Below are 27,380 nucleotides of genomic sequence, written 5' to 3' on the forward strand. Positions count from 1 at the left end.
TTCTTTCTGTTTCTGTTTCTGTCTGTTTCTGTCATTTAGGCGGGCCACCACCATGCCCAACAAATTTATCAACAATCAGCACTACAAATGGCTGAGAAGGAAAACATTGACCACATTCCATTCACTCTCACATTTCACCCTCACAACCATGCTGTTAAAAACTTGAAATTACTCCAAAACAATTCAGAGACTGGTACTATCTTTTTGCAACCTCCACTAATTTCATTCAAATGTGACAAAAACATAGGCAACTTTTTGGTCAGAAGTTCATTTTAAACCAGTGACCAACCTGGAACTCTCAAATGCGCTCATACACAATGCAAAACTTTTCCTTTCATTCATAATGTAGAGAAAATGTCGGGACCTAAGAGATCCATTTAGATCACTGATCACTTTACAGGAACCTTTGCCAATGTCATTTACTGCATAACTTTCCCTTAATGCAAAAAGTTATAAAACATGAAGACAACAACACCTTCGGGACGTACAAAGAAATGGCAAGAACATGTCCAAACCAGTTGCTAGACACTTTAACCTCCCTAATTATTCTAAACAACATATGGCAGTTTGCAGCCTTTCCCTACATCTAGGCAGTTGGGAAAGTGGCAAAACACTTGAACAAAAAATACATCTTCCAAATAGGCACTCTTAGTCCCCATGGTATGCACGAGCACTTTTCATTCAACTAGTTTATTCTTGTTTTCTCATCACCATCTTCCCAACAATAGCCTAACTCCATTTTCTGCATATAAACCCACACACAACCCAAATTCCTCTAATGGCTCCGATGAAGGGCTAATGCTCAAAATGTCAGCCTTTAAACTCTTTATGGTGGCAAATTTACATTTTCAACTTACTTGTTAACACTAAATTACATTTGTAATGTAGTTGTAAAAAACTAACAATGGCTACACCCAGGAGGTGCTTTATCAATCATTTGGTAATGGCACAATAAACTTTTCAGTTATCATGAGTGTTTTTCTTTTTTTATTCATTTTCAGATTTATGTTGAGTATGTGGTAAAAAATCCTCTTTGTCAACTTAACGAACCCATCCAAAGTGAGTTGTTTACCTCCAAGTTGGACTCATATATAAGGAGTTTGACTATCTTTAATTGATATGAATGTGTAATCCAAAATTAAAAAAATTGATTTGAATTTTATTGTTCATTTTCCTTTCTGACAAAGAACTGTTTAACATAGAGAAGACATGGAGAACTTTCCTGGTAGAAAACTTGCTCCCAGGACAGGCCAAAACATTTGTGCTGTTATTTTGTTATAATCAATGACTTCAAAAAGAAAAACTAAAGCAAACCATAAAGTTATATTACTTCTGGTGTGATTTCCCTCTTTTGACATATTACTCGAAAATATTTTTGGGGCTCATAGTTTTATGAGTTTTAGTAGAGGCAATAAGCAATTTATTTTTTTCATTAGTTCCCATTCATTATTACTTTATCAATCTTATCATTGGCAAGTATTATATATTAGTAGTGCCATTAAATTGTTAAGTAAGAATGTATGAAACAAGGAATGAAAGACAACTGTATTAATCACAAGATATCTCAAATGATGATTTATTATAAAATAAAAGCTATATTTGCCTAGCTCCGTAAAACATATTGACAAGTGAGAAAATAAATAAAATAATCAATATCAGCCTATCTCCAAGCACTGATCTTAGTCTGTTTTGTAGCAGCAGATTTGGCCTTAGGTTCTCTGCTTTGTAGTCCTACTTTTGCTGCTGACTTGGTTCCGTCTTGCACCCCAGCTGGGTTCCTAAGGGAAGGACCCACCAGACTTGATACTTGTCTGACAGGCTGTTTGTGAGTTCTGGTCAGGCCTGGTTGCTCAGCAGATTTTGTAACCTGGCTTCCAGGTGGATTAATAGGGAGACCACTAACAGAAGGACCCTACAGTTGAAGGAAGATAGAAAATAGAAAATAGATAAGAAAAGAGGAAAAAAAAATACATTTTTTTAGTTCACTCCATTTGGCTTGCCCATTGAATTCTCTAACACAGAGTAAAAGTGAACTTTTGAGCATGATAGGCTATAAACTAAATTTACTGGTATGTTAGCCTGCTTTGCTGGCGGTCTGCAATTTTGGGAGCAGAGATATTTCTCTCTGCCCCCAAAATTGCAGACCACCAGCAATGCAGGCTACTGGTATGCTAGTATGCACCCTTCATACTGTTAAATATTGAAAGATACTTAAAATTTGATGCAAATTTCAAAATGTTATCTAATGATCTTAGAGCTCTCTTAGATCAAATTAAGTCAGTGATATTTATCTTGGCAAAGGAATCCCTTCAATTAAAGATTAGACTTGTTGATATATTAACTCTGCCCTTCACCACCTTATATAGGCAGCACTCAATCAGTTAATGGGAGCAGTGACTGCAGTTTGCTACCTGTCTCTTGTGAGAGTTAGTGTCCAGACTTCTTCTAGCCTTGTTGGCTATCATGTGTTGTTTTGGCAGAGCCTGGGAAGGAGAATTCCCTACACTATGTCCCGGTACATGGTGCTCATGTGTGCTGTGGGCCTTGGTACTGACTGGGCTTGATGCTGCTGATGTTGTGAGGCTGTTACCCAGTGGGTTGCTGATAGGGGAATATAGCCAGTAACAAAGCATACTTAAAATGATTTTCAGTCACAATTATAATAATGGAAAAATTAAATCTGACCACTTTAAGATTAGCTTTCAAAGGAAATAACTAGTTTTTTAGGTCACAATGTGCACCTTAACCCTTTAACTCCAGTGAGTGACCAAGGCAGAATTTCTCCTTACTATATCTATACAATATCATTCAGACAAGTGATGAGAATAAATAAAAATATCAATTATGGAGGCACGGTGGCCTCATGGTTAGTATGCTTGACTCTGTATCAAGTGGTCTTGGTTAGTGCCCTGGCCAGGGCCATTGTTTTGTTCTTAGGCAAGACACTTTACTCTCACTGTGCTTCTCTTCACCCAGGTGTACAAATGGTACCAGCAAATATGCTGGGGGTAACCCCGTGATGGGATCCAGGGGGGAGTAACAATACTCCTAGCCACTTCCTGTTAAGGAAACCAGAGTTAAGTGCCAGCCCCATGGGCCACTTTCCAAATTCTCCAAACTAACTTAATGAGAATCATTTGGCAGACAGTAAGGAGAATTACTAATGAGATCTTGGGAGTTAAAGGGTTAAAGGAGAACTCACTTGTTCTGCACTCTTCTGAGGTAAGCAAAGAGTTGTTCAGCTGTAATCTGTGGCTGACCAGGTTCTGAAAATAGTCCAAGCATTCTAGACAGCTGACCAACTTGGTGAGGAGTTAATGCTCCTGGGAGAGGAGGATGGTCATCACTGTCTCGTTCTCTCCGGGGTGGTGTGTGAGGTGCAACTTGACCTATTCGAGTGTGTGGTGCATGGAATGGTACCTGATAAAAATTGAAATTGGAACAGAGATATTACGAAGGACCACCAAACCCTAATATCTTCAAAACTTTATTTCGTAAACACAGACGCTATTGAGTCACACAATTTAACAATTACCTGACTTGTAATACCAACATCTTCTCTGGCTTGGCTTGGAATGCTACGTGTACCTGGTGTGACTGTGGTTTTTGTGAAGGCAGCTTGTGGTGGGTGTGCTTTATGTTTAACTTCCTGTGAAATGATCATGGTCACACCATGAGTGTTTCAATGTGCATGTTCTTTGGAGAATTTAGAATGCCAAATTTCAACAGAATTTACTTAGAAGAAACATGAGTCCATTCTAGAATATGATAGAGTTTGAGGACACTTTCTGAAACATCAATTAGTGTGATCGGAGTTTACAATGTGCACTTTGATTGGTTGATTTAACTGGCTTTAACCTACTGCATACCTGCTAAACTTAAATGCTAATTTTTTTGCAAAAACCACTTATTAGTTATTGTCAATTGCTTCAAGGTTCAGTGAGCCAATGGAAATTGAAATATTTTGTTTTCTTTGAATTATTTTTGATAAAGAGCTGGTGACTCAGTAATGATTTTGAGATAATTGTTTCTGTTTTCCACAAGTGTCAGTAAATTATAGCCATTTTGCATGCCTTTAAATCATTCCTTAACCAGTTAGATACACAATGAAAATACAAAAATGTATCCCTAGCCTTGTCTTCTTGGTCCATGAGAGGTGTTGTATATTACCAAGTGGAATACCTGATAGGAATGTGAACTTGAGTCTTTGGATGAATGGTGGTATGAGGACATCAGATGTCGTTGCTCAAACTGACCATCTGAATGAATGGGAGAAATTACTTCTGAGGAAGAGTTAGAGTATCTGTCTGAGGTTCAAAGGAAGAGAATCAACATACATAATTGTAAGTAAGTTCACATAGCTGCAGAGATGACACTGTTTGCCTGATGTAAAAATCTCACTTAAAAAGGAAAATAACCTCTTCAGTACTGACCCATCAACTCTAGGACTAAACCTCACACTTGTTGGCAATTTCCAAAAGGAGCCAACTTTGAGAGTAAATTGACCCTTGTAAGTGAAAAACCATAAACCTTCTGATAAACATAGGATTTTATTCAAACTAAGCATTTAATTCATTGGAAATAAATAATCAAAGGTTTTGAATATTAAGTAGTAGGGATTTTGGTTTTTAACAAATTCAAAGAAAACAGAAATATTTTGTGGAATAAGGTTTGACTGAAGCGCTATCAAACAAACCTTGCACATCACTGGATGAAGGGATCAGCCTAAGTCCATTAGGGAGGTGATCTTTTTCCTGCTGTAAAAAGAATAAGATGCAAGAAAATTAAAAATCAAAGCTTTGAATTTAAAAACAGAATAAGGTAACCAGTTTTTTTTTCTGAAAGAGTCTATGTTACCTTATAGGGTTGATCTGCAGGTGATCTTTGCAGAAGCTGTGAGTAAGTATACTGAATCAGTAAGTCAACAACGTCATATTGCATTTTATAATACCATCCTTAATCATTAGAAGATAACAAAGTTAGAATAATGTGTCTGTCAGTAATAAAACAAATTCAGAGAAAAAAAACAAAGGACAAAACAAAGTGTTAACAGTTTTTTTGAAAACATTCACCATTTTCACATAGTGGTTTAATTCTGCCTGGCGTGATTCTTGCTGCTGAAGTTTCTCTGTTATGGTATCCTCAGTCACAGCTGCAGGGGAGACATTCCTGTCAATCACAAAAAAAAAAAATTTTTTACCAGATTTACTACATCATAATTCATGCACATACATTTGAGATTTAGGCAAATGTCCTACTCCAAGAAGAACACTTTTATATTATAACATATTAGTCTATAAATGTTTTCATAAAATTTAAACAAGGTCTTACCTTTCTCATAAACCTCTTTTAAATAAATCAAAACTCTAGTTTTTGGTTAGTTGTATCCCTTGACACAGTGAAACCTGTATTCAATAGACACTTCTAGTGGACAAAACTACATACTTTAATTTGTTACTACATGAGACCTCTATCATGAAAATAGCTCAACAATTAAATTAATACAATTTTATTTAGGTCTGAATAACTCACTCTGTTCTGTTTCAGGTTAAAAACTTTTTAAATTCATAATTACTATTAATTATTATGCCAGTATTAAGCAGACACTCGAAATAAAGCTTACACTGTTGAGAGTCCCACAGATGTCTCACCTAGGAAGATGGTTGTCTTGATGAAATACTGATAGTAATGTGTTGTCTGTATCTAGTTCTTGTTCGAGAAGTGTTTCTTCTCTGTCTTCATAAGCATCTCCATTGATCACAGACTATACAGAAAATGAAAATAAATTATTAATTTATTGATTACTGAATCTAAATTACAGTTCACAAAAGATTACACCTCAGGTAACATTTTAGAGGCTTACTGTAATTTGTGAAACAAAACAAAACAGAACAAAACAAAACAAAAACCTTTAATTTGTGAAATGGAAATATGCTAATGATTTGCAAAATAGAAATTTGTGATTTGCAAAATGAGAATCCCTGCCAAAAGCTCCACAAACCAATAGAATGAATCAGTAAGTTCACCTAAAAACAACTAGCAAAAGTGAGAAATAAAAAATCTGTGTGGTGAACTTTGCGAAATCTCTACTAAGTTCGTGAATAACTCAATGCATTTTTTAGGCCATAGAGCACAAAAGTAATTTGAAATGTTAGTTGATGCTGTAGCTGTACTGTCTATAAGGTGTAATCAATGTATTATTTGGCAGGCTGCAATCTACACTTATGGTGAACTGACCAACTCATTCTTCTGGCTTGTGGAATTTTCTGTGGGAGTTCTTGTTTTGCAAATCACAGATTTTCAAGCATGTGCACTTCAAATTGCAAATTACAGATTTCTATTTTGCAAATCATTAGCATATTTACATTTTCCAAATTACAGATTTCTAATTTGCAAATCATTAGCGCATTTCCACTTGGTAGACAAATTTACAGATTTTCATTTTGTCTCATTTTGTTTTGCAAATTACAGTTAGCCATTTTAATGTGATTTATGGTTCAGTAAAGAGGACAGTGAGGCAGCCAGTAATATATTTTTAGGAAGGGTGAGCTACAGCTTAAAACTAATTACCTGTCCCTCAATAACAGTCCTGTCATCATTGACAGTGTGAAGAGGAAAAAAGTCTGGATTTGCAGACTGGTCATGTGATAGCATCCCATGCCTAACCATGTCTCCATTGTTGCTAAGATAACTCTTTGAGTACATGCCACTATCAGTCTGAGAACTTTCATGGCTGATATTATGTGCTAATTTAGGTGTTACATAATTTGCTGAGATTTCATCAGGTATCTTCTGCTGGTGTTGATGTACTTGTGAAGATTGAAACAGAGCTGCTGTGATTGGTCCTTTACCAGGCTGGTAGCCTGTGTCTTTTTCCCAGTCAGAGTTTGACTCCTTGACATTCTTCGCAAAGGAGCTTTGATTGTGTACAAGCTGAAATTAAAATATTTATGCACTCAGACAATCTTAGTGGAGAAATGAGCTTACTGTTCTTTATCTCAAGGATATTTCCATTTTTTTTGTTTAATATTCTAGGCAGCATACTGTATACTATTAGGTAGAATAATTATAGAATACCTGTTGTGTTCCAGACAGAGGGGACAATGAAGTTCTACTGGAATTCAACAGCTTGATGGCTTCCTCACAGTGAGACTGCATCATCTGCTGTAGACGCACAGACAGCATCTGTCTAAGTACCAATGAAAGTAATGAAAACCAGATTAGTCAGCTTGGAGCTATTCCAAAGATTTTTATTAGATGCAACCAAAACATAATCATCAAGAATGCAGTAAACTGCTCTATTCTAAAGATACTGGTAGTTGACTTAAATTACAGTTGTTACAGTATTATTAAACAGTAACCTTATCAATGTGATCACCTTTCTTTCTCCAAGTAAAGCCTTGAGTTTGAGAGAGAAGCCATCTTTTCTTGGAAAGTACTGATTCTGGAACCAAAGAGTTACACGTTTTCAACCTTCAGGCTGGAATATTTATCAAATCTTATCTCTTGACAAAAATTGAAAACAATGATTTTGTTGAGAATTCAAATTAAAATACCTTTCTTCATATTCATCAGTAGTAGACTTCACCTTGATTTCCTTTTTTTTCAACTCCTGCATAAAAAGAATATATACATTTAAAAAATATATAAAAAGAATATGTAGATATATTACTATGTATATATATTCAAGAATATATGTGTAAAAGATGAGCTGTCATGATATTTTTGGATGTAAGTAGATTTTGTACCCTGCTTTCAATAATTTTCTTGCATCTTTAACATGAAATTATGACTAGGGATAATTCTAGTATAATATTATCAATTAATAAGTAATTAAAAGTAACCTCATGAAATTTTCCCAACTGCTGTTCAAGTTCTTCTTTGTGTTTCTTGCTCATCTCCAGAAGCTGTTAAAAAAGAGACATCACCTTACTCAGGGTTAGTGCCCTTTTTCAGAAACAAATTCTGTGGACTTTTCTGGGACTTTTGTAGGACTCAAATTGATTTTTTCAAGACTCCAAATATCACACTCAACCTTTTCATCCCCAAGATTTAAAAATCAATTCTCCTTACCATCTACATACATTTAGGACCAGGACCTTTTGTGTTTTTCCAGGACTGGAAAGTCCTGGAAAATGTCAACAAAAAATTCCAGGACATCTATGGTTATCTATCATGCAGTCTAACATCAGCATGCCATGAGATACCTGTTTTCTGTGTGATTCCCTTAATTCTGATTCTGTTTTTGACATTTGATCATGAATCTCTTCCAGCCGCTGAGTCATCTGACAAGTGCAAAATGAGAGAGAAAAATATTAATATCAAATGTCATTGATCACAGTGTTTTTTTAGTCTGGCCTAAAAAGTATTCCAGAAAAAATGCTGCTCTTGAATATTAAGTAATCCAGGAATATTGTCAACAACAATTAACAATTGACCTCTCTTTCCAGTTCAGCTTGCCTTTCAGTCTCTTCTTTGGTTCTATTTGCTTCATGTTTGGCTTCCATCAAACGTAACTCCATCTTCAAACTCTCCTAAAAGTTAAAAACAACTAAAGAAATAAGATTTGGAGAGAGCCTTTTTAGAATATTACAGAACATAGAAAATTAACTCAATCATTTGGGAACAGGAAAAAATCTTCATTCAAGTATAACTAATAAAAATACTGATCATGTGAATAAGAAAAGTTGTGGAAGAGATTTCTATTCTAGGAAACTGTAGAGGTCTCTGTGGGCCATGAGTGAATCCATTAGATTATCTGAAACCTTTTGGTGGAACAGGAAATCTTGGTCATAATGCTACAACAGAAATGAGTGCTACTTTAATTAAATAATCACTAATTAACTTAATTGTACAAAAAAGTGATTAAAAAAAAAAGAGTCAAACCACAAGATTGGCTTTGGTAAGAGAATATTTGGATATCTCCTGCACTAGATACAGAAAGATATACTCAAAACCTTTTCTCTGTTACTTGCATCAAGCTCCATCTCAAGATGCTGTACTTCTTTCTGAACTGAGGCGAGGACAACTTGACTATCCTACAAAAGGACAACAAACAGTTTGCAACACTACATAGAAAGCTAGAGCAGTAGCTAGTTCTAAAGCTTTTGAAATCTAATGTGACAACTCACCTTGGTATTCTGTATTTCCTTGCGTAGCTTTTCCTGATTAAATTAACAAAACAATGACTATCAAATAAATTTAAATATTGGATAAAAAAATAAATATAAATAGTGAACCTTATATGCTATAATTGTAACACCCTCCCACAGTGTATAAATGCAGATATAATATGCTTAGTATTGAAAACATCTAACAACTTGAAGATCTACCATACGTGTACTAGATAAAATTTTATAGAACCTTCTCCATGGCCATTGAATCATTATGTTCTGCTTCCAGGCTGCTGAATTTTGATTGAAGTTCTTCAAGGATTCTTTTGTGCTAAACAAAAAAAATGAATTGTCACCAACTTTTAACTATTATTTCAACCCCAGCATCATCTCTTCTTATTGTATATTATATATTTCTGACAATGACTTCGTTGAGAATTTGGTGAATGCTACATCAAACAAAATTCCCTCGTCAATGGTTTTCTTTCATCACTTCTCTGATTATCATAGTGCTGATATTTTGGTTAACAATTGTTAGGTTACTCCTTGGAATCCTGAGAATGAAAGAGTCAAAACTGCCTCTTGAGTTCTAATATTCTTAATATTTATAGGCCAACAACATGTTTTAAAATCCATTCATTTCTTACCTCCTTCAAAGCCTCATCTGTCTGAACATATTTCTCTTCAGCTTCTTCTTTTTCTTTTCTGAGTTGAATTTTCTCCTGTTCCATTTGTGACACAGCTTCTTTTTCATTTGACAGGCATTCTAGTAACTTGTTTCTTTCCTCCTTTTGTTGCTTGAGCTGAAATTTGTTCTTAACCTAAGTTGACTTGGCATATGAAGAATGGTTTTGGGGAAGAAAAATTCCACTAAGCAGCACCAAGAAACACCTATGACACTGTGCACATAGATCTGCATGTATGTGATTAACTCAGTATTTTATGCTCATCTAATATCTTCAAGGCTTTCTCAGAAGAGTCTGAGGTGTTAAGTATGGGTCACTTGGCAAGAAGACATATCATGCAGCATAATAATTTCTAGGTGTTGACACATTTTTATAAGTTTAAAAAACAAGAAAACAACATGACAGCTGCTCTACAAATGACAACCTGTGATTGTTTTTCTCTTTCAGCCTGAGCTGCTTTTTCCTGTTCTTTAGTCAAAGCCTCCACAGCTTGTGCCAGCTCTTTCTCAAACTGGAGCAACATCTGGAATTTAACCATTTTATAGAATTTGAAAAGCATGTAGAAATAACCCTAAGTTTCCAATGATGTCTGTCAACATAAAAAAATTCTCACCTCCTGTTGTCTTTGCTGAGACTGCTCTGCAGTTTCCTGTTCTATTTTCAGTTGGTTGATAATGGCTACCTTCTCACTTTCATGTTTTTTCCAGCCATCCACAACTTTAGCTAAAGTCTGCAGCAGAACAATGATATTGCTCACCCCTTAAAAAATGCAGTTCAATTCACAACATGATCACAAACACAACATATTTTATTGGTTTTAAGGATCTGTGTTATACCAAGATAGTTTCTTCAACTTTGTGCCAGTTTATTTTAATTTTTCACCACTCTCAGAAATTAATAAACTCACGATACTATTATCAATCAGTTAATCTGTCATATAACTGCAGATGATTATGAATGATGTAAAAAAGTACAGTTACAAACCTTGTCAAGGTTGAGGGAGGCACGGTGGCCTCATGGTTAGCGCGCTTGACTCCAGATTGAGTGGTCTGGGTTCAAGTCCTGGCTGGGGTCATTGTGTTGTGTTCTTAGGCAAGACACTTTACTCTCACAGTGCTTCTCTTCACCCAGGTGTACAAATGGGTACCAGCAAATATGCTGGGGGTAACCCTGCGATGGACTAGCATCCCATCCAGGGGGGAGTAGCAATACTCTAAGCTGCTTCATGCTAATGAAACCGGAGTTAAGCGCCAGCCCCATGGGCCACTTGAGCCTGTACAGAGGCTTTACTTTACACAAACCTTGTCAAGTTGTTCAATCATAGCATCTTTTTTTCTCTCAGCGGACACTGCAACAGCCAGCTGCTGCTGAGCTTCCAGTAGCTGTGAGCAAAGAATCATTAATTAAACACTTTACTGTAAAATATATTCATGTTGAATCTCTACACATGGCTTCAAAATGAGTTAGAGTTCTTTGGAAACAGAACACACAGACCTCAGTTCTTTTATTGTAGGGATTATTACCAAAAACATTTATGGGGACTTTGGTTGTTTTAGCCTTTGCTCAAAACAGATATTAGTGTTTGGCAAGTGACTGGACAAAAATATCATCCAGCCTTTCCTATTATTTGATTCCATTGACATGTGAGTGTAATAAGCCTTTAAACAGATTTTGAATCATTTGTCTCATAATTAATAGCAGCCTTACCTTCCTATGAAGTTCCTGTATTTGTTGTTCACAGTGCTGAAAAGAAGCAACAAGTATAAAATTACTTATTTCATGATAGAGGTAAAAAGGACAGCCCTACCAAAGAGAGATGATCAACATTTGACAATTTCTAGTTTGCTACTTGCTAGCATCATCACTTATAAAAAAGTGATAGATAATGTAAAGTAGCTAAACCTGACACATCTTAATCTAACTGCATCTCTGTAGCACAAATATTACATCATTCAGTGTACTGTGCTGGTACAAACCTTTCTCCTAAACCTCTCTTTCTCCACCTGATCTCTAAGCAGGGAATTTTCAGACAGAAGTGTTTTCTCATTGGTGACTTTACTGGTAGGAATTGCATTTAACCTTCTGTCACTGGCAAATGACACCATCTGCCTGGTATGTTGATCATGAGATAATGCGCCTTGCTCAGGAGTTTGAAAATGAACCTATCACAAGAGCAATATTTCATAATCCATTATACATCAATAATTATATTTAATCATTGATTACAAATAAACTAAAAGCATTTAGAATCTTCAAGTTTGAAAGTAACTCTAATGTTAAGCTTGTACATAAGGCAGAAGAAAAAATTCTTTGAAATCCAGTTGACACACATTTTACCTGAATTTCAGAGAGAGGGGAAGAATTTGGAAGAAGTCTCTGCAACAAGGATGTTGTTTCCACACTTATAGTAGACTCTTTGTCCCCTTCATTTTCTTGTGTTTCACAGTCTACAACAAAGAAAAACAATTGGTTTAATGGAGGTAGTCAGAGTTAAGTAAAATAACACTTTGACGACAGATATAGACTCAAAGTTCTTGTGAATGATTATTATTACACAGAAGTTGCCACTAGGTTAAGACTGGCCAATTATGGGTTTGTCACTCATATGGAATTACTTGAATTGATTCTCTGCCAAGCTCCTTTGTCTTCAGCAGGTGAGAGGAATGGAATGCACAGCTTAAAAGAGGGCAGAGGTGTTTATAGTAAATTAGTCACCTGTAGTTGTTCTTGGAGTTTGTTCATAATCACTTTGATCTGTGAATCCTTTACAGTTCTGCAGCATCAGTTGCAGGTGTTCTCTCACTTGCTCCATTTCCTGAATATCTGCATTTGTCATATTGCTTACCTCTAACACTGACTGAGAAACAGTAAATGGAAGAGAGAAAAGAAATCAAAGGAGTGGGGAGTTTGAGGGTCACCTCATCTATTTTCACCCTGCCATTCAGGTAGAATAAAACCAAAGAAAACAAATAATAGATCCAAAAAGATGGATAATATATCTGTTAAGCTTAAGCTAAGAGTAGAGCTACAGTTTGCACAACTACAGAGAAGCAACAATAGATGTGAATATGTGAATTCTTTCATCTCACCCCTGTTTCTTTACCCCTTATAGGGAATCCCCCATTACTAGTCTGTGCGGGTGGTGAAACGTCAGGTGTGACAGGATTAAATAGTTGCCTGTGTTGAGATTTAAGCTCATCTGCCATTGACATGGTGAGTGTTGTGGTGGAGTCAAATGGAATAGACGATGCTGTGGACTGAGGACTGTATTCCATTATAGAAAAGAGGATTGGTGAACCAAAGAAAGATCTGCAAAGGAATAATTTAGTAATGAAAAGCTGCTCTACAAACCATTGCTTTCTTTTCAATATCTTACTGATCAACTGCTCCAGTTTCAACTGCTTCTCAACCACTACAGCCTCTGATTACACATGACCACTTTTCAGTAGTAGTCCTACCGGTACAAATTGAATATACTAGCTCGTAAAAGGTCACAGTGACAAGCAAATTTGAGAAAAATTATTTGTTCCCACAAGAACCTATGAACTAACAATTTCTTGCTTTGTCTACTTCTAGATTAATAAGTTTTGATGGCCTCCTCGTTCCAGGCAAACCACACGATCCCGCAGTTCTTCACTGAAATTAGACTTAAATTCAAATCCTTTACTCTGTAATTCTAAGATATGTCGATCGGAATTGTGACCTTGAAAAAAATTACATCATCCTTGATAAAAGAAGGTAAAGCTTGAAAATCATGAAGTAAGGCTCCCTTTCATCCTGATATAGCGGCAATCAACATTATACAGAGTTATTTTAGGATCGAAAAGTGATTCTTCGATGATCATCAGAGATTAATAGGGAAGATGAATTTTGGAAGAACTCAGTACGAGTTGCAAGTTAAAGCATCGATTGCATCTCTTAGCTACCTTCCATGGATATAGTCAACTCATGTTAAAGCTATCTTACCTAAATAATGGGGATCAGTGATCGATCTGGGGAGGTAATTACCTAAACAAAAGTAAGGAAAGTCAGTTTCAAAGCAACATCTGACCGTTGTAAAGAACAAACAAACCGAGGAATTATACACTAGTGCCAGTTTCCTAGTGAACGCGAGAAAAATCAACCTAGGATAGGAGGGTGGCTGATTCTGGTAGGATAAATAGTTATTTGGTAAATTGTATGAAAGCTGTTTAATTTCGGCAAATTAAATTAAAATATGGAAATTGATCCTTACCATAAAATATCTATTCATTTGTCGAGAAAATTTGGCTTTGATAAGATATCAAAGATACCTTTTCACTCCACCCCACTGAGGAATATTTGTCTACCATTCTGGCGGGAATTCTTTTATCAAACTAAAATCTTTGTTGAGGGGAATGTTATGTGTTTTGACTTTACGCGGTTAAATGTGAAACACATAAGAAGAAAATGGAGATTGATTTTGGTAAAAAGAGCACAGAATACGATTACGAAACTCAGTTCTTCGGGTTTACCCCTGAATCTTTCGTAGATGGAGGTAGTTAAATGTCGCATTGCACAAACGCCATTTTAAACTCGACATGTCAGTGATTCATAATGAACAAAAATCTTGTGAGGTTGATTTGCGATCGCTGTTTTGTTCCTTACTCTTTAATTTGACAGTTTACAATGCTGTGAACGACTATGTTGGTGACTGCATTCAAGAGTTGGAAAATGTTATCAAAAGTGAGGTGAGAGAAGTACAGTCATTTTACTGCCTAAAATATTAAGAAACTTCCACAGTACAGCAAAAAACCCAGTACAAAACTAATTATTGTGGGTTTTCTTATGGCCTTTTATTTCCATTTAGCCCTCAGTGTCATGTGATGTATCAGAGGAAACGCTTCACAGGGTCAGGCCAGCTTCACTTTCATTTCTGATTTTGTTAAATCACTTAGTGAATTGCTACAAGTTGATGACTGTACCTCATTACACCTTTTTACTCATTTCAGGAGAGCGAGAAAATGATCAAAGGTTTTTATAAAAGTATTGATGCAGCTTTTGACAGATTTGAGGTAATAATAATAGAGACTCTTATGTCGCGGGCAAGTCAAGAATATTAATATTTGATTCCACTCTGGCAATCTGTGTTGTATGTTAACATTTCAAACTCATGGAGGATGTTGATGATTGATGATGATTTTATTCATACAATTTATGATTCTCCAGGTTTATGTAAAAAATAACATCTTCAAAATTCCTGCCAATATTCTTTTACCAGAAGACAAGGTTAGAAAATCCTTTAATATTTTGCCAGTTAATTTTCATATGAACAGGCTATAAATCATTCAATATTGCTGTATTGATTTTGATGCTTAATGATTGTTTTTTATTTGTTTTTTATTTCTCTCCTTGGTGCCAAATATAAAGGTTAAAGTGAAACTCACCAACAACATAACATACAAATCTGTGGCTCTCTACTTATTAATTTTCTTTATATATGACAACCATGGTGATGTGACAGGTAGATAAAGTTTCAGGAGTACTGAGGTTGTGGGTTAATGTTGAAGTTTATTCCATTGTTGATAGTAATATCAGATTAATGGATGCATAAAAAACTGGCCTCATACATGCTTTGACATTTCTCAAATTTGTAAGCTGGCAAGCAGATAACAAGTTACAATTATGGCACATGGGATTGGAAGAGTTTTTTTTTGTTAGAGCAGCATTTTGAGGATTCTATGTGTGATGGTTACTTACCATGTACCTGTTTGGTGGAGTTTTTACTGATTGTTTTTTAGATGTTTTGGTAATTGTTTAGAAATATATTATCCAGCTTCTGCAGCATAAAATGACAATGAGTATTGCTGCTAAATGTGAGAGGAGGGTAAGAAATCACTGGTGACCCTGTGGTAGTTTCTCTAACAGCTACAGGTTACTCATTTGTACCACTGAAAATTAAAATTGTCTCACCTTAGAATATCACAGAGCTTTCCTAATCAGGCCCAGGAACTCAACAACTGGATCTAGAGTTCAATACTCAACAGTCATGTTAAATAGGGAATATCCCACTTAAGGAGTAAACATTCAGTAAAGGTTAACTGGGCATAATTGTGGCCATTTGTCACAGGTACATCACAAACACCAATGTACAGTAGAGGATGAAAAGCAGATTGATGAAGAGCTTAAAGAACTTGAAAGAAAAATCAAAGCAGTAAGGCATAGCCCCTTTTCATTGCATGTCTATCAACATTAACTATTCATTTGTTTTTAAAATAATTATTATGTAACCTGTTCATATTATACCTTCTCGTCTTTAAGGCAAAGTATGTGAATGCAGCTTTGAGACAGGAAGTTAAAGATTTGGACAGTGCTCAAGAACAGGTACTGCTACTGAACAAGTTGTTGAAACTTACATAACCAGTCTTAAATTCTGGACATCTTTTGATGGTTTACAGTGTTACTGGTGAGTTTCAGACTCTGAACTCATTGTCTTGGTATATTTGAATTATTTTGCTTTCAGCTTGACAACTTTGAAAACCACATAGACGCTGTACAAAAGGCATTTGAAGGCAATGGAGGTGATGAAGTCTACTTGTATACAACTATAGTGTACTAATTAAAAATTACATCAAAGTGGAGGTCTGGATTATTTTAAATTTGTTTCACCATCTGACTTAAGGCCAATGTGAATTCAAAACAACTTTGTTGAAAGAGATGATTAACTATATTATATAATTTTGTACAATTCCAAGGTGTAAAACAAAGCTTGACAACAACTCACGAGAAAGCAATCAAACTCTATGATTTAATAGCAGATGGACTCCATGCTGGGACTTTTCATGTTCAGGTAGTAAATAATTAGAACATTTTGATATAACTTACACTGGTACTCTAAAGAAACTGTGGTGCTGTGTGGGTGGGAGAGTAGAGCAGGCAATTTAGTGTTAACAACTGAGTTGAAAACAAATTGGCCACCGTAAAGAGTAAAAAAGCTGACTTTCCAGTGTTAGCCCTTTGTCAGAGCAATTGTGGGTTGTGTGTGGGTTTACATGCAGAAAATGGAGCTACACTATTGGTGGGAATGTGGTGTTGAAAAAACAAGAATAAATTAGTTGAATGAAAAGTGCTCTTAGATATGGTGGGGATAAAGAGTGCCAATTGGGAAGATTAATTTATGTTCTGGTGTTTTGTGCCTTTCCAAACTGCCTAGATGTAAGACTAATAGACTCAAATCCATGTTATTTTTCAGGAAAAATCTGATCAAAGATCTTCAACAGAAAGCAAACAGAAAAAAATCAAATTAGGATAAATACAATATGCAAGCTAATAAGTTTGCTTTATAAATGGTACCTGCAGTGTCCTGGAAAACCTTTATTGAGTAGCACTCTTATCTGGGTGAAAATCCATTATGCTGGATATATTAATTGTAGAATAGAAAATACTGAGACTTCTTGATTACATCTGTAACATGTCAATTTCAAAAATGACTTTTTTTGATAGACCAGGATCCATGATTATTTTTTGTTGTTGAGAAAGTCATTTATAAAAGCTATGGTATAAGATTAATTAAATAATAATATTTTCATGGTATTTTATATGTTCATATTACTCTGTACAATTTTCATGTTCAAGAGAAACTTAGTAAACATACTTTTCACTGGTTATTTTATCATTCTGCTGTTTCAAGAATGTCATTCAAGCTTTCTACAAAAGGTGTGCAAAGTATTCTTTATACAATACAATGATTGTTAACAGAATAAAAAAAAAAGGTTGAAAGAAAAAGCTAAAGTTTAGAGCTGGCTAAAAAAGTTGAAATCAATTAGCCATTCAACACATTCTGAAAATTCTGCTAGAAGCTGTTTACAGTGGCCAATTCACATTATCTCAATATCTCGAATTATTTTTTGCATAACTTTTAACAACCTTCATACACAAAAAGACTAAATATTTTTTAGCAAGAACTTCACCATTGAATTATTCTGAGAATACTTTGACCTTCAAAAACATGTTAAATGTTATGAGGACCCAACCAATCTAAAATACCAGAACTTATATCTGGTATTAACATTATGAAGCAGATAAATAAAAAATTAAACAGAAGTTGTATTTCATGAGGTGTCAGGTGAAACTTGAAATTTCCAACTACCATTGAAAACAATTTGAAACAACAGATATAACAGTAAAATTTTATGTGATTTACATTAAGGAAAAACAAGTTGAATTCCATGTCAACCAGGTTCTTTTTATATTGACAGAGCTAACTGCCCATTATAGCTGGTCATTGCTTCTCCCTGGTTGCTCTAACATGGAATGAGGATAAGCATGTCTATGCTACTAGCCCATTGTGGGTAACCCACCAGCATTTGTTAGGTTAACTGTAACAAATTCCCAGTAGCTATTTATACTTGACTGGAGAGCAATGTGAGAATTGGTAATCATGTATTTCCCACAAAAACAAAATGCAACTTTTATATTTTCTTGAAAACCCAGTTCTTCCATCACAGTTCTTTCTAGATCAACAAGACAGTTACTGTTGTTACTGTTGAAAAATGACCAGATGTGAAGGATAACTTTTATATCAAAATGCTCCCCAAGTGAGTCTCTGTACATGATCAGTTTTCTGTCGAGTTGATTTGATGAATCCAAGAAATTGAAGTTCGGAAACAGCTTGAATGAAACGAGCACTACAACAGAGTTAAGGTATTAGTAACTCTTAGGTTCTAAAATAAAAAATGCTACACATTGATTAACTGATAAACTGACTGATGCAATGACTGACAGACCCACTCATCAACTTATCAATGGACTAACAGACCAACAGACTGGCCAACTGATTGACTGACTGATTGACTAATGGAGGCACTTTACTAACTGAAAAACTAGCTGACCTGCGAAACTGTCAGAATAACTCGGAATCAGCCATTTCATATCAGTCTAAAGGTGAACATTTTCATTCATCCACTCTAAATACAAGGATACTGTAGCTGTTCATCCATTTTCTGTTTCTTCTTTGGAGAACATTTTAGGGACTGATGTTCTATTTGAGGTTCCAAAACAGCTGTAAATGCCTAAAAAAAAGGGATCCTAGGAATGAGTAAAACCTGTGGACCAAGAAGTTAACATCTGCAGAGAAAAAATTCAAATCTGTGCAAACTCGCAGATGTTTGGAAATGTCTGGAAAAGAGGACTGAGAAAATTAAGTGGACAATTACCTTCCAGCATATCTCCTTACATCAAAGGCTAAAGAGAACATTAGATTTTGTTTCAGAAGTCAACCAAGGATTAGAGAGAGCAGCACCCATAATTTTTAGAGAACCTTCAAAGCAAAAACAAAAATTGGTAGAACAAGGCTAAAAAAGGCCACCAACCTGGAACCAGTCATAAAGATTGATTAGTCTGCCACACTCCAAGTGAAGTTTATAAGCAATGCACACGTCAGGTAAGGTGTCCTGAACTGTCCCTATGTCAGTCTGACAACAGTCGCACTGGAATTGAGGAAAAATATCACTAGATATTTCATAATTCTCTTTTTCATCTAGCCAATACACTTTTTGGAGTTAAATTTCCTAGGAGTTTTGTTAAGAAAAGTCATGATCCTATGATGTAGTATTATGTTTTAATATTTTCTGAAACATCTAAGCAGACCAGATGTGATTGGCTAATCATGCATTTGGAAATGTTTTTTCAGCTTTTTTACAAGACACACTACATTACAGGATTTTTTCAATGTTACATGGAAAAAAGGAGACCATTCAAAAGTGAACAAAAGTTACTAACTGTTCCAGTTTGGTCCACATGGGAAAAAAGCTGTGTTCTCAGTCTTGAGAACAGCATGAGGTCTTCAGCCTTCTCAAAGCTTTGGATGCAGATTTTTTCTAACCTTAACTCCCCACCCAGAAAATAAAATTTATGTATTAAGAGCAGTACTCACTTGAAGGTAATGCCGAGGGTTACTTAAGGCTATTTGTATGGCTACACGAGGCATTCCAACCAAGTGCTAAAATGCAAAAAAACCAGGGCAAACAATCAAGGAAGATCATGACTGGCCATTGAAACCACAATTTCATAATAAAATTATCCCAGATCAAACAGAATGACTTTATTAGTTACCATAAAAAAACTTTGGATGTTTATAAGCATGGTGGATAATTTAAGTTAATAATAACGCAAGGAAAATCATGTTGATGGCTGATGGCAACTTCTCTTATGACCACACTCATTTGTAAACCTCATTGCAACAGGACAATACCAGTACTTATTTTTTTCTAGTACATCTTGGTGGGAAGGAATCTAATATCCTAGAATTTGATAAGTAAAATATTATTGTAACCAGCCCAGTTTTTCACAACAGGTACCACGGTCTAAAATTCTTTCTGTGTCAATTGCAGCTAAGCAGATAAAAGCAAACCTGCAGAAAAAAATTAAGAGGTTGTTAAATGGCCTTGGCCTAGGACCATATTCCAGACCTTGGACGCAGTTTTCATCCCTACAGACTTTGTTTAATAACATGTATAAACACAAATGACTGCTTGCAAACCTTTCTTGTTTCCTGTAATTTGTCATAATAAATGACCTCATGCAGAGGCATGTTTTGTGGACAGGTCAAAAATGTTCTGTTGAGAAAATTAAAAAGGGATAAAAATTTCAACATTAAAATAATTTTCCTCCTGAGAAGCTTGTCTGGCTGAACATTAACCAATCCTAAAAGAGTTCAGTGCCCCATGGAATTGAAACCAAACACCTTTTGTTCCTTGCCACGTGTGTTTGTATATTATCACTGACTAAAAAATTTTGACAGGTTTACTCCTATTGAAGCTCAGTAACTGGTGTACAAAAATGGGCAGATTGAAATCTAATTTGTGTTACCTGAACATCTCATCCATAGCATCAATTGTTTTCTTTCGCAAGTTATCATATGGGGATTCTTTCTTCTTTTGTTTTGCAGCACTCATTAGTCTCTGTCATTGAGTAAAAAAATCATAAATTCAAGAGTATTTTGATTACCATGCCAGAATGAGAACAATGAGAGTTATGAAGGGACAAAAATTTGTTTTCCTCTTTATTTGTACCTCTTGAAGTTCAAATCTGTTGGTAACAGTGGATAGTGCTTCCTTTCGAGTGGACCTTTTTTCCCAAGTCTCTTGGATTCCTGTGAACAACCAGCAATGATAAACAATATTTTCGATATTCATTACACAACTGTTCACACATAGTGCATTTGAAAAATAATTCAAACATCTTAATTTACCACTTATTTTGTCAAATTGTTCAAGCAATCTACAAATACCATCTCTTGATTTCTTGAGCTTTTGGCAATACCTAAATCAAAACAATCATACAGTCAGTTAGTGGTGAAAAATTGTTGACAACCTTGAATTGAAATTGGAAAACATTTCTCACCTTCCTGTTTCAGGAGAGTCCACAGCATTCCCTAAAATTTCTACACATTTATTAAGAAGAGGAAGAAGCTCATCCCTTGAACAAACTCTGTGGATACAAAAGAAGAAAATTTAATAGATTGGACTAACTCAGCTGCCCATAAAATAATGAGTTTAGAGATTATTTTCATTCAAATTTGTCCTAAAATTTGTTTGAAGAAAACAATTTCTAAAAGTAGTCTTGGCTTTTCTTGGCTTTGGGTTATATTAATTATGGTTAGGATCACTTTTATATTCACATGCTCAGTACTGTAACATTAAAAGATATCAAACGCACATGTCACAATGGCAAGATGTCAGATCAAAAACATGAGTTCTTGGGGATGAAATGTGCCTACAACACTTAGGATCCTGACTGTTTTGTAAAAAATTTGGGAACCTCCATATTTTCAACATATGGAAGAAAATTTTGACAAAGTTTGACATAAGACTTCTATCTTGAATAAATATCCTAACACACATAGTCACACCTGAGCAAGGACAGTGCCTCCTTATATTTTTCCTGTTCATAAATATTACTTGACAAACTGTTTTCATAAACATTGTGAGGCTGAAAATGTCAATAGAAATCAAACATTCAATTAATGAATAGAGCACAAAACTTTGTGGTAATATCATGTAAAAAAATTAAACCCTATGACTTAAGATGCATAATTATACAACCTTCTTTCCCAGAGGATGTTGTGGAAGATTACAGGTGAGAATATGGAGACAATTTAACACAGGGAAGAAACTCCAGTGGTACTCATGAAAGCTTTTTAAAAGTTCAGCTATTGCTTCCTGTTAAAATTAGAATTTATGGTGGAAGATGGGTTTAGTGTATGACATCAAACAGCCAACAATCATTCAAACTTCATTAAATATGACTCCTAGATCAACAAACGAACCTTGGCAAAGGAGTCATCCAGTAACAATGGCAGTTGCTTTGATGGTGGCTCAGATTCAACATATCTGTAACAAGAAGAAAGGATTGAACTCATGAAAGTAACTTTCAGTCAATTTCTGAGCATTAAGCCAGAAGCAGAAATGTAGAAAAAATAAATTTTTGTTTTGAAAGTGAATTTGAACCTTAACAGAAATTTCTCTGTTGTGGAAAGAAGCCTACATTCCTTTCCAGCTTCAAAAGAATAAAATACAGTTTTCAAGTATTATCTGGCAAATGCTCCCATGATCCCACACATAAATAAAAGGTTCTCCTGCAAAACCTACTGAAGTGAGAGATGGTAGACAGAAAAAACTGTAAAATTTACCTGCGAAAAGACATTGTTTTTCTAAACATTTCCACTTGTTTATGACTCATTTCATTCAGCAAATATTTCCTGTCATCTGATGACACACAACAGAGCACACTCAGAGGACTCTCAAAAAAATGCTCCATCAAACAGAACTGAAAAGATAGAAACAACAAAACTCAACTTAAAACCCAAATAGGAAAGTATCACATCATGCCTGACATTTACTGTGTGAAACCTTTCACAGCTTCACTACTAATTTTCACGCTCCACTGACTAACACTATGAAAACACACAAAACTGCCAGCTTTAAATGCTAGCCCTAAGAGAGATTGAAATGAAACTTGTTTTGTTTTAAAGGCTCAAAATTTCAAGTTTTAGATTTTAACAATACCTGAAGTCCTCTGGAAAAGTTCTGAAGTGAGAAATCATGGAATAGAAAATTCTCATACAGTAATCTTAACACTTGTGCACTAAGTTTGAATGGAAATGTGGCAGTCATCAAAACCTATGAAAAGCAGTTCATAGAGAAAACATCATTATAACTGTAAAACATTATTGTTACTGAACACTAAGAACACTTTCCATTTAAGGCTCACCTTGCTTATGACCTCCAGAACACAAACATGTGATGGTTCTGACTGAAATCTCTCAATGGACAACAAACTAGATACAGCATGGGGCAAAACTTTGTGAACAGTTGTCAGCGCTGTGGCAATACCAAAGACTAGGACCAAAGGAAGTTCACTCAAGTATTGACTGTAAAGTAGAAGGAATTAGAATCATAGAAAATAATAATCTGTAAGTTTGACATGTTCAATTTTTTGCCTCTAGCTTTTTAAATGAAAACAATTTTTCCCCTGAGAAGAGTAGGTAAAACAAACAGCTTTTAATGACAGACAGCAGCTTATACCTGCAAATCATCACAAAGTTTTGAACAACAGCTGGAAGAAAACCCTCAAAGTCCTCAAAAATGACAACCAAAGGGGGTTGATCTGAAAAAGGGAACATGGCAATCAGAAAATAATAAGAATAACAAAAAACTGTTACTATTAATATATAAACTGAAAATGATGAAAAGTAACCATGATTCACCTGAATACTGTGATTGCTGTCTGCTCTGTCTTCTTTTTGAATAATTGTACTGAAACAAAAACAGTTCAACCCTGTCATTATACACAATTCACCTTAGTCTGCAGTCCTACATACTGGGTAATATAATATGGTGTCTCTCTTAAGTTAGGTTATGTTAATCTGTATAAGATTTGATTGCATCCTTTGTAATGCAACAGATAATAAGATAAACAATGATCTTTACTGAGGAAACTTTTTTTAAAAAAATGGTTTTCAAAAAGGACCTCAAAGATCGAGTCTAAAATATAATAAAAAGAAAAAAAGGAATTATAACTAAGAATTGTATTAGGAAGTTAAACATGTCGCTTAAATGCATTAATGTAGGCAGATTCTCTTATTACCTGGCTAAGTGAATTAAAGTCATTTACAGCATGATATGCAGTTCTTTGTTTCCCCCAGTTCCTTTTAACACTGGGGAGTCTAAGATTGGCTTTATTTATTATGTTGTAATTATGTTGCTGTTGCTGTGTTACTTAAGTAAATTCATGGTTTATAAGTCCATTTAGCCATTTGTATACAAGCACACATCTTCGCTGGAAATGCATTTTCTATAATGATATCCACTTCAGAGTTGCTAACACAAGCAATGCAGATGAATACAGTGGACGATCTAAAATAATTTTAGCTGCCTTATTTTGCAAAACTTGTAGGCTAGACACTAAAGTTAAATTGCGCTAGTCAATCCAATCTAGATCTGCATACTCAGATAAAGGCATGACAAGACTTTTATAAAGAATTGAGCACCCTAAATGGTAATAAATGCTCAATACGCCTAAGTAGACCAAGCCTTTGGTTAATTTTCCCTTCAATGTATTCGATGTGATTAGTCCGAGTAAAATCAGATGATATTAAAATTCCAAGATATTTTAAACAATTGACATAGTTCACATCATGGTTAAAAATTGACACAGAGCTACTTTGCTTTCTATTTTCCTGTTACAGCCTATGACCATGTGTTTGGTTTTCTCCAGACAGGGTCGTTAGTGTCAAGAGTGCAATTTTCACAGAGGAGACAAAAATGTCGCACTCATGATGACAATCTTGGGAAAAGTAACCTGGAAAAATTGATAAGCATAAGTCAGACTTGCAAATAAAAACCACATAAACAAGTGTGTAAATAAACCTTGATCATTTTCCCATACCAGCGGCAAAGTACAGGCATTGTAAAACTGCTTAATTTCTGGGCTTGTTCTGAAGGAGACAAATCATCCTCATCCTTGAAAAAAATAACAATTACATGTCAATTTAGAAGTCCTTCAACCACACTTTTTACCAAACTCTCTGATTTCTCTGTTAGTGGTAAACCAGGCATTGAACTACAGATTTGTCCATTTAAGCCTATGGCAAATACTTGATGATCAATATATTCACATCATTATAATATTTAATATAAAACAGATGATGTGGTAAAGCTTACCTGTACATCAAAACTAAAGAACTGTGATATTACATTCTTCATCGTTGCTTTCATCGCTATAAAGCACAAATTTGACTTTTAAGCAAAAGAGAATAATAGCCAATGTTGAAATCCATTGATATAAGTTCTTGTCTAAGAGAATAAGCAAGGAACCTAATCTACAACAAAATAACAAGCTTTTTTAACCCCAAAAATTGTTCAATATTAAATAAAAATTCTTAAGTTAGTTTGGAACAAAATTTTAAAAACCTTACAATAAAATTCTCTTTAAAAATTACATCCTGGTGTCATTTGAAATTATTCCTTCCACACTGAAGTTGTATCAAAGACAAATAATATCTCTGAAATTTAGGCAGAAAGGAAAGATGGAATAAAAAGCAAACCTGTGCAGTCTTTGGACCTCAGTAAAGCAACAAATGGAGTAACATGACTGTTCAATTCACTGGCTAACTGAGAGAATACAACATCATGGTCTGGCATATTTACACCTGAAATTATAAATTACACAGTTCAACTTAATTTGTAAGGTTTGCCATAATAGCACACCCGACAAACAAGACTTGTATTCTCTTTACCAGTTATCAGAGCAGCTGTAGGTATTTCTTGTGCGACACTGGTCCTCCCAACTTCTGATGATTTTACATTCTGTGCTCTCTTGAAAAATTCCACGAGATCAGAAAATATTTTACTGTTCATCTGTGACTGCAGAACCTAAGATGATACAGCAACAAGTAGTCATAAAAATTTCATTTCGTTCATTGTTTAATATGTCATTTAATTCCGGATGTAAAAATTCCTTCTGCTTTCTAAGCCGTTCCTGCTTCCCATGCCTCTCTTTCCTTAACACAATAGTAGAATACAAGGTCTGGAATATTGTAAACACCACAATATAACACACATCACTGGCACCTCAATTTCACATTTAATAGATTCCCAACACTTTTTAAAGTTTTCATATCTCTGCTTGCGATGGGCTATACTTTCTCCAGCAACCTCTGGAAATATATCGTCTGAGAAGAAATTAAAAAAAAGAAAGCTTCTGGTCGTTAACTTGTTAGACATGATGAAGTGGTCTGTGCCTGAAGCCAAAGAAATAGGTTTGAAATGCATTCAGTCTTCACAGTAAAATAATCGACAGATTGGCTGTTATCAGACTACGATGAAGATCGCAGCTTTGCCTTTTATTTGTGCGCTAGTTCCCCTTTAAATTATCAAGATAATCCCAGGTATGGATGATTTAGACGGGAGATTGTCAGATTGACAAAGCAAACTTCGGTGACATGCTTGACATGAACGCTTATCCAGACTACCTGCACGACGCTTTCTTGGAGAGTGAGCCGATGATTTCTTGATCAGAAAGCAGCCCTGAAGTTCAAAACAACCCATGACTTATTTAAAGAAGTCAAAATCAAACTTAATCTCAAAAATTCTTAATTAAAAGAAATGAACCTTGGAGACTGAGGTAGTATCCTCTGCCATGGTCACTGGATAACAAGTTCATGTGATAAACTTTACAAAGTTCCAAATTTTCGCGGGCGCGTTACGTTGGCTTCAGTTCCTAAGTACGTCATGTATGGGGAATTATTACTGTTTGTATGTAAAAGACATAACATGAACGGAGAACATAATAATTCCCCGTACACGACATACCAACCATAATCGACATTATTTGGCGACCATACCGCTGACAGGAAGCCAAAATGATCTTGGGCTCGAAATTGGCATTAGTGCGGTTCAACTGACCACAGCTGTCCCAAGCTCACATCTCGGGGGCATAGGGTAAAATATGGACTGGACGAATTTTTGGACTATTTTTTAGACCAGTTCTTTTTGGACCATTTTGTCGCGGGGGAAAACACACCATTAGTATTCAGGGAGGGGTGGGATGCCGTATATCAGTACCGAGGGAGGGGTGGGAAGCAGAGTGTGATCACCTAAGGAGGGATGAGAGAGGGACTATTACGACGCAGGGAGGGGTGGGAGGTGGTCGTAATAATAAACACTTCTGGTGAATGGAGCTTTTACTCGATCGTACATATTATTTTAATCGGTTTTTCGACTGACTTTTTGTATGTCGAAATTTTTGCGCTAGGCCGCGGCGTTTATTCATTTTTTTGTCATGCGAATGCGAAACTGCCACCGAAACACTGGAGTTAAATTTTCATTGAAAATATCGCGTTTACGATCCTCCACTGTTGTGGAAAGTGAAAGGTTAGTGTTAATTCTTAGACAATTGTGTATTTATTCATGAAAGCGTCTCACAGTGTGCGAGGCATTCAAAGTTACGCGAGGAACTGTTTAGAATTTAAAAGCTTTAAAAGGAATGGCATGGGAATCGAAGAAAAGGGGAATTTACAACGCTATATATTCCGAAATAAGAACATTTTGCACGTAAGCGT

The 27,380-nt window shown here is 35.3% G+C and overlaps 4 protein-coding genes across 11 annotated transcripts in view; 2 read left to right on the forward strand and 2 right to left on the reverse strand.

Moving 5' to 3' along the window:
* The window catches only part of LOC131797112 (trafficking protein particle complex subunit 1-like), a 3,105-nt gene extending 1,948 nt beyond the window's left edge, over positions 1 to 1,157 (forward strand). Inside the window, exon 4 of the mRNA XM_059115062.1 lies at positions 1,002 to 1,157. Within this exon, the coding sequence (XP_058971045.1) occupies positions 1,002 to 1,118 (117 nt within the window). The 3' untranslated portion in view covers positions 1,119 to 1,157. The remainder of the gene's footprint in view (positions 1 to 1,001) is intronic.
* A 391-nt stretch (positions 1,158 to 1,548) lies between these two features.
* Positions 1,549 to 13,880, reverse strand: LOC131794850 (myosin-9). 3 transcript variants are annotated; one of them, XM_059113428.2, is made up of 29 exons: positions 13,766 to 13,880; positions 12,889 to 13,108; positions 12,515 to 12,656; positions 12,137 to 12,246; positions 11,776 to 11,961; positions 11,507 to 11,542; positions 11,101 to 11,181; positions 10,413 to 10,529; positions 10,224 to 10,322; positions 9,761 to 9,916; positions 9,364 to 9,444; positions 9,132 to 9,164; positions 8,958 to 9,038; positions 8,439 to 8,534; positions 8,208 to 8,285; positions 7,845 to 7,907; positions 7,557 to 7,612; positions 7,379 to 7,444; positions 7,078 to 7,189; positions 6,571 to 6,933; positions 5,652 to 5,764; positions 5,073 to 5,169; positions 4,858 to 4,893; positions 4,697 to 4,754; positions 4,183 to 4,307; positions 3,536 to 3,649; positions 3,203 to 3,420; positions 2,412 to 2,601; positions 1,549 to 1,912 (listed from the first exon to the last, which is right to left on the reverse strand). In XM_059113428.2, the coding sequence occupies exons 2-29, from the start codon at positions 13,072 to 13,074 to the stop codon at positions 1,661 to 1,663; spliced, it is 3,345 nt and encodes a 1,114-aa protein (XP_058969411.2). In that variant the 5' UTR covers positions 13,075 to 13,108; positions 13,766 to 13,880; the 3' UTR covers positions 1,549 to 1,660. The 3 variants fall into 3 exon arrangements, with proteins under 3 accessions (XP_058969411.2, XP_058970047.2, XP_058968727.2); XM_059114064.2 differs by having other exon boundaries at positions 4,183 to 4,259; positions 4,697 to 4,757; XM_059112744.2 differs by having other exon boundaries at positions 4,697 to 4,757.
* A 238-nt stretch (positions 13,881 to 14,118) lies between these two features.
* On the forward strand, positions 14,119 to 17,860 carry LOC131778878 (protein MIS12 homolog). Its single transcript, XM_059095393.2, has 10 exons — positions 14,119 to 14,315; positions 14,441 to 14,508; positions 14,628 to 14,669; positions 14,770 to 14,832; positions 14,987 to 15,046; positions 15,888 to 15,971; positions 16,079 to 16,141; positions 16,281 to 16,338; positions 16,513 to 16,607; positions 17,010 to 17,860. Exons 1-10 carry the CDS (start codon positions 14,228 to 14,230, stop codon positions 17,067 to 17,069), a joined length of 681 nt encoding a protein of 226 aa, XP_058951376.1. The 5' UTR covers positions 14,119 to 14,227; the 3' UTR covers positions 17,070 to 17,860.
* On the reverse strand, positions 17,056 to 26,621 carry LOC131778487 (origin recognition complex subunit 3). Of its 6 annotated transcripts, XM_059094995.2 has the most exons (24): positions 26,431 to 26,593; positions 26,292 to 26,346; positions 25,891 to 25,991; positions 25,557 to 25,692; positions 25,365 to 25,469; positions 24,982 to 25,037; positions 24,688 to 24,780; positions 23,526 to 23,574; positions 23,344 to 23,425; positions 23,030 to 23,189; positions 22,825 to 22,938; positions 22,449 to 22,585; positions 22,086 to 22,149; positions 21,862 to 21,978; positions 21,669 to 21,748; positions 21,161 to 21,247; positions 21,009 to 21,079; positions 20,830 to 20,909; positions 20,627 to 20,718; positions 20,298 to 20,373; positions 19,692 to 19,757; positions 19,129 to 19,245; positions 18,740 to 18,828; positions 17,056 to 18,444 (listed from the first exon to the last, which is right to left on the reverse strand). In XM_059094995.2, the coding sequence occupies exons 1-24, from the start codon at positions 26,458 to 26,460 to the stop codon at positions 18,339 to 18,341; spliced, it is 2,163 nt and encodes a 720-aa protein (XP_058950978.1). In that variant the 5' UTR covers positions 26,461 to 26,593; the 3' UTR covers positions 17,056 to 18,338. The 6 variants fall into 6 exon arrangements, with proteins under 6 accessions (XP_058950978.1, XP_058951103.1, XP_058951041.1 ...); XM_059095120.2 differs by lacking the exon at positions 26,292 to 26,346 and having other exon boundaries at positions 26,431 to 26,621; XM_059095058.2 differs by having other exon boundaries at positions 21,048 to 21,079; positions 25,891 to 26,346; positions 26,431 to 26,513.
* Positions 26,622 to 27,380: the final 759 nt, after the last annotated feature.

The sequence above is a fragment of the Pocillopora verrucosa genome, chromosome 6 (assembly GCF_036669915.1).
Source record: "Pocillopora verrucosa isolate sample1 chromosome 6, ASM3666991v2, whole genome shotgun sequence".
Classification (NCBI taxonomy): Eukaryota; Metazoa; Cnidaria; class Anthozoa; order Scleractinia; family Pocilloporidae; genus Pocillopora; species Pocillopora verrucosa.

Coding starts and splice junctions, on each gene's coding strand:
- LOC131794850 (XM_059112744.2), bottom strand. CDS start 13,074: ATGGAATACAGTCCTCAGTCCACAGCATCGTCTATTCCATTTGACTCC. Junction 9,445..9,760: donor CAGATGAGGCTTTGAAGGAG/GTAAGAAATGAA, acceptor TTTTTTGTTTAG/CACAAAAGAATCCTTGAAGA. Junction 9,165..9,363: donor ATTCAATGGCCATGGAGAAG/GTTCTATAAAAT, acceptor TAATTTAATCAG/GAAAAGCTACGCAAGGAAAT.
- LOC131778878 (XM_059095393.2), top strand. CDS start 14,228: ATGGAGATTGATTTTGGTAAAAAGAGCACAGAATACGATTACGAAACT. Junction 14,670..14,769: donor CAGAGGAAACGCTTCACAGG/GTCAGGCCAGCT, acceptor TACTCATTTCAG/GAGAGCGAGAAAATGATCAA. Junction 14,833..14,986: donor CAGCTTTTGACAGATTTGAG/GTAATAATAATA, acceptor ATGATTCTCCAG/GTTTATGTAAAAAATAACAT.
- LOC131778487 (XM_066168328.1), bottom strand. CDS start 26,091: ATGCATTTCAAACCTATTTCTTTGGCTTCAGGCACAGACCACTTCATC. Junction 24,781..24,981: donor TCTTTAGTTTTGATGTACAG/GTAAGCTTTACC, acceptor ATTTTTTTCAAG/GATGAGGATGATTTGTCTCC. Junction 23,426..23,525: donor ACAGCAATCACAGTATTCAG/GTGAATCATGGT, acceptor TCCCTTTTTCAG/ATCAACCCCCTTTGGTTGTC.